This window comes from Ochlerotatus camptorhynchus, unplaced genomic scaffold (assembly GCF_037179485.1).
Source record: "Ochlerotatus camptorhynchus isolate MF236.1 unplaced genomic scaffold, CSIRO-AGI_Acam_v1.1 ptg000194l, whole genome shotgun sequence".
NCBI lineage: Eukaryota > Metazoa > Arthropoda > Insecta > Diptera > Culicidae > Ochlerotatus > Ochlerotatus camptorhynchus.
In genome coordinates, this window is record NW_027040684.1 from 457,675 (window position 1) to 463,605 (window position 5,931).

Consider the following 5,931-nt stretch of genomic DNA (forward strand, 5'->3'; position numbering starts at 1 on the left):
TGTTTGCCCCCTCTTGCGTAGAACATTGTCCACACACATTTTTTTATGGGCCATGGATAATTGCCAACCCTTCCGCCCCCCCTCCCCCTAAACTGTCTACGTAATTAATGAACATCCCCTAACATAGAAATGGTCACCCTAATGACAAAATAAAAAAATACGGGTCTAACGTTTTGCGATAAGAAACAAAACTACCAGTTTTTACGAAATTCTGAGAACCACCATAGTGGAATGAACGAAATATTAATGTATTGTTACCATCCAAGATTGCCAACATGCCAGCAGAACATTACTGCATCTTCTCGGATAGTCTCAGTTCGATTGAGGCTATTCGGTAGATGAAACCAAGTAGGCACTCATCTTATTTCCTTTCAAAGGTAAGGGAGCATATGAGTGTGCTGGTAGAAAGATCATATGGGTCCCCTCACATTGCTAAATCCCAGGCAATGAGAAGGCGGACTCTTTCGCAAAGATGGGCGCGCAGGAAGGCGAATTTTATGACAGGCAAATTTCACACGATGAATTTTACGATTTAGTGCGTCAGAGTACCCTTTCGAGTTGGCAAACCGATTGGGACACTGGAAATCTTGGACGGTTGTTACATTCAATTATTCCTAATGTTTCTTCGAGAGCTTGGGCTTAAGTCGTGACTTCATTGGCGTGATAAGTAGACTTATGTCCAACCACTAATCGCTAGATGCGCATCTCAATAGAATAAACCTCGTGGACAGCAACACGGATAATGACGCCGCCAGAGAGCGACTTTTGAATACCCTCGAGGCCCAAGGAAGACAACCCTATATCCCTATCAGAGACGTGTTGGGTACCGGCGATCTCTGTTATATGCAGTCGATTTATGTGTTTCTGCAAATGTCTAGTATAAGAATTTAATTCGTTTGTCTTTTATATCTCTTTATTAGTTTTTGTTTGTCTTGTCCCCCGTCTGGATGAGTCTCATCGTCGCCCACTGGTCACCATAGCCGGTCGAACTCCAGACGAATCTAGAACCACACTACCGTTCATACTGGCGACATCGCTCTGATGAGACAACAAAACCCTACCCCCAAGCTCCTCCCCCTTTCCTATCCTTTGACAATGTATCCCTCTAACCTCGAGTAAGCCGCGAGTATTCGGCCCAACTCCTACTAGACATAGAATTAAGTGAATTTTGTTACAAACAAAGAACAATGAATTATCGGCTCCGTAAAGCTAATGCGATTGAGCCTTAAAATAAACGAAGTAGATAAAAAAAACCATCCAAGATTGAAACTTAACATTTCTAGCATAACTTTGTTTATTGTGTCCTTTGATGAATAATTTATGGATGATTGCTTCGTAACAGCACATACATTAGTACAAATGAACGTCAAAGATCAAACATAAAGTCTTATCTACAATTTGTACTCCTCTGAAATGTATTTGAGTGGGTCAAATAAGGTGCGATACTTTCAGTTTGTATAGAACAGTAATGGTAAATATTTGTAGAGTTCACTTTTGTATTCAATTTGATTATTTGATTCATGCACCCAAGCTCATATTATTAAACAGTTCAATGATAACCAAAAACAAATGATAACGCACATGTAAGTGCCAGTCTCCCAAAAATCATCCTGAAAGAATTACTTCCCGAGCAAAGTCTAGCATCAAAATGAAAGCAAATTGAAATCAAGTTTTGATATCAACATCAAACTGAAATCATAATTTGATTTCAGTTTTCGCAATTGACAAATTTGATACCAAATTTTGTTTTCATTTTGCTGAAAGAAATGCTGCAGAAATATGTTGTTGCGGGTTTGTTTTCATGGCGTTAGCATAACATCAAATTGAATACTTGTTTTGTTATCAACAGGAAAAATGGATATCAAATTCAGTTTTCAGTTTGCTCTCACTGATATAGTTTTCAAGGTGATGTCACAGGAAGATTTGTTTGCTCTCAAATGTGATATTTTAACCGTTAAAACGACCAAAACGACAGCAACCTGAGTAATCATTATCGGCCAAATCACAACATCATATTTAGATTTCAATTTGATCTCAGACTTTGTTCGGGTTTCTACTCAATCGAAATTCAAACATCTCCCGAGCAAAGTCTGAGATCAAATTGAAAACTAATTTTGATGTTGTGATGTCACTGATAATGATCACTCAGGTTGCTGTCTTTTTGGTCGTTTTAACGGTTAAAATATCATAATTGAGAGCAAACATATCCTCCTGTGACATCACATTGAAAACTAATTCTGCCATCAGTGAGAGCAAACTGAAAACTCAATTTGATGTACATTTTTCCTGTTGATAACAAAACGAGTATTCAGTTTGATGATCTGCTAAGACAATGAAAACAAAACTGCATCAATATATTTTTGAAAAGCAAAATAAAAACAACATTTGTTATCAAATTTGTCAATCGCGTAAACTGAAATCAAATTATGATTTCAGTTTGATGTTGATATCAAAATTGGATTTTTTTTTTCCGTTGGTTTGTTTTTTCCATCGCTCTTGTTTTCCGTGCTGAGCACCAATGCTACCGACGTGCCAGGAAGGCAGCTCCCACACATCGACCCATCAACTCATGAACCGGGGACCAACGGCTTTACTTCCCATCCCAAGGAAGGCGTGATCAGAGATGTTATGCCTCAGAACATCCCGGCGGCGCCGACTGGGATTGAACCCAGGCCTGCTGGGGTGAGAGGTAATCACGCTTACCACTACACCACCAGCGCCGTTTAAAATTGGATTTTGATTTGCTTTAATTTTGATGCTGAACTTTGTTCGGGCTGTTAGACACAAAACAAACGATGCATCTATATAATTGAAAAAGTATTAATATTATTGTTTGTTCTTCCCCCTCTTGTGTCGATTACTTATGGTGATGCTCTTTTGGCTGCAGCAACAGTTTTCTGAATTCAGTCCCTTTCGGTTGCAGCATCAGCGAAGATGGTTTCATCATATCACATTTGTTCGACAGTTATTTTGGTATTACTCTCAATTCCGCCTGCTTGGCCCTTTGATCTTATTCCGAAAAATGTATTGGACAAAGCTAAAGATATAACCAAAGTCAATTTGCGCGTAGGAGAACGGATGGTTTCCAACGTCCCGATGCTTCTACCTAGCTTGCAAGAAGTCCGCGAATTTGGAAAACAATCCATATTGGGCTATCCGCTGGAGGCTGTTACTCTTGGAATACACAGCTTTTGCTCGGCTGCTGTAGCATCTAACGGGACGGAACCCTACTATGAACCCGATTTGAGTCGAATGAATTACGTTCTGATGACCGAAAGTGGAAATTTCACCTACTCCTTGAGTCAAGCCCAAGATCTGTGGGAAAGTTCTGAGTTCTTCAAGGATCTGGACACGGTGGTTGTAGTTACTGGATGGTTGACTTCTATCAACGATACGAACGACGCGGCTTTTGAACTCTACAAAGCATACCACGCCAGAGGAGGCTACAACTTCATAGTGATTGACACCGCATCTCAACTGACGAGCTTGTACACGTGGTCTTCATTCAATACCAACAACTTGGGGAATGCACTGGGACAGGGTTTAGCTAAACTGGTAAACTATGTCCCATTAGCATCAATTCATGTCATCGGACACAGCTTGGGAGCGCACATTAGTGGAGCTGCAGGACGACAATTCCAGACCTTAACGGGTCAGAATTTGCCGCGAATAACAGGATTGGATCCCGCTAATCCATGTTTCAATGAAGGCGAAAGCTTGTCGGGACTAAGTCGAGGTGATGCTAGCTGGGTGGACGTTATTCACAGCAATGTGAGAATTTTGGGAAAACGGGCCCCAATCGGTGACATCGACTTTTATCCAAATGGGTAAGGCAATCGAATAAAGTGTAACATCGGCAAAGTAATGACATTGATCTTCATTTCACAGCTTGAACTCTATTCAACCTGGTTGCCTAACGGTAATTTGTTCACACAGCCGTTCCTGGCAGTACTATGCGGAGAGCGTCTACCCGGAAAACGAGGAGAACTTTATCGGCGTCAAGTGCAACAGCTTGTCGGCCGTGGACGATGGATTGTGCAAGTCGCAAACAGCCATTATGGGTTTCAAGGTTAGCCAAAAAGCGAAAGGCAACTTTTTCCTACGAGTCAACTCGCAATCACCCTATGGCAGAAAAGGAACCAATTGATGCTTGTTTGAAGTAATGGTAACACAATTTAGCAAGTTATATATATATATAAAATACGTCACATCTATATTGATCTTTCTTTCAATGATTTAAAGAAAATACAGATTGTTTTTTCCCTTGATTTGTTTTCTGTTGATCTTGTTTCCCGTGCTGAGTACCTGTTAAATGACGGGACAACACGCGAGAGTGAACGAAAACAGTGATTGAAAAAAGCCACGGAATAAAATCTTTAAAAACTTAACTTTCAAAATTAATGACTAGCGAAAAAACGTGCTCTTCGATTCGTGTATTTATCTATAATAATAATAACATCAAGTTAATGAAAAGCGGAAGTCGTCCTCCCAGTGACGGCTCGGTTTTCTTGACTCTGTTTCTCTGCTTCATAACTTCCTTGCGTCCAGCCATCCATGTTTGGCTCATGAGAAAAAGGGATCGTACAAAAAATCAGTAACATACACCCCGCCATTACATGGCAGCACCACCAGCCTATGTACAGGTCGTTGGTATGAAGTTTGGCCTCTCTGAAGCGTCACGTTGCGCACTACTCCGTTTCGATCCGGATGGACCGCTATAACACGAGCAAGCTCCCAATATGCTGGTGGAGTATTATCATTCTTCACAAGCACCAAGTCTGCTACCTTCACGTTTTCCTCGATTTTCTGCCACTTATTCCTTGATTGTAGAGTCGACACGTATTCAGTCTTGAAACGGTCCCACAGGTCACTAACCGTTTTACACAAACGCTGATACTTGTCAAGACGGTTCTCGGGAATACAGCTGACATTGGGTTCAGGCACCAAGTTGATTGGCTGACCGATTATAAAGTGACCAGGGGTCAAAGCTACATAGGAATCAATTGATGGCGATAATGCACACAGTGGACGCGAGTTTAAGCATGCCTCTACTTGAGCCAGTATAGTCGCCATGTCTTCGTAGGTTACCGTTTGTTTCGCAAGCACGACCCTTAGATGTTTCTTCATGCTCTAGACCGCACTCTCCCATATTCCGCCCATGTGAGGGGCAGACGGTGTTCTAAAACTCCACTTTATCCCAAGGCCGCTCAAGTAACGATCGACTTCAGAATCAAAACTGGCTGACTGCAAAAGCTTCTTCAGTTGACGATCAGCACCAATAAAATTTGTCCCATTGTCAGACCAAATTTGGCTAGGTAAGCCTCGTCGATTGCAGAAACGCTTCAACGCAAAAATAAACGCGTTCGATGTCAGATCTGTAACCGCTTCAAGGTGAGTTGCTTTCGTTCCAAGACAGACAAAAACCGCAATGTATCCTTTTATTATTTTTGTAGTTCTCAGCGCACTAGCCTTCAGGAAAATTGGACCTGCGTAATCAACGCCAACGTTTTGAAAAGCTCGTACCGCTACGGTTCTTACAGTCGGCAAGCTTTCCATCTCACACATCGCACGCAATTGTTTACCACATTGCGCACAACTGTTTGGCACCCCAGGATCCAGTATGTTTGATTTAATGTTGCTACTAGTAGTGTTGGTCCAGCGTGTAGGTTTTGAACGTGCAGATTTGTAATCAAAAGATTCGTATATCGATGAGACTTCGGCAGTATGATAGGATGTTTCATTTCGAATGATTGCGTCGAATTGTGTAGCCTTCCTCCTACACGCAGAGTTCCATCTCCATCCAGAAACGGAAAAAGCGATTTAACTGGACTTTTATTAGCTAACTGGTCTCCCTTTTGAAGACACTCTATATCTCGTCGAAACACGGCTTGCTGGGCACATCGTGCGAGTTGGATGTTAGCCATGAATATC

The 5,931-nt window shown here is 41.6% G+C and overlaps 1 protein-coding gene across 1 annotated transcript; it reads left to right on the plus strand.

Moving 5' to 3' along the window:
* The first annotated feature begins 2,983 nt into the window (after nucleotides 1–2,983).
* Nucleotides 2,984–4,152, plus strand: LOC135702619 (vitellogenin-3-like). The gene is made up of 2 exons (XM_065223658.1): nucleotides 2,984–3,827; nucleotides 3,889–4,152. The coding sequence occupies exons 1-2, from the start codon at nucleotides 3,079–3,081 to the stop codon at nucleotides 4,145–4,147; spliced, it is 1,008 nt and encodes a 335-aa protein (XP_065079730.1). The 5' UTR covers nucleotides 2,984–3,078; the 3' UTR covers nucleotides 4,148–4,152.
* Nucleotides 4,153–5,931: the final 1,779 nt, after the last annotated feature.

Coding starts and splice junctions, on each gene's coding strand:
- LOC135702619 (XM_065223658.1), top strand. CDS start 3,079: ATGGTTTCCAACGTCCCGATGCTTCTACCTAGCTTGCAAGAAGTCCGC. Junction 3,828..3,888: donor ATCGACTTTTATCCAAATGG/GTAAGGCAATCG, acceptor TTCATTTCACAG/CTTGAACTCTATTCAACCTG.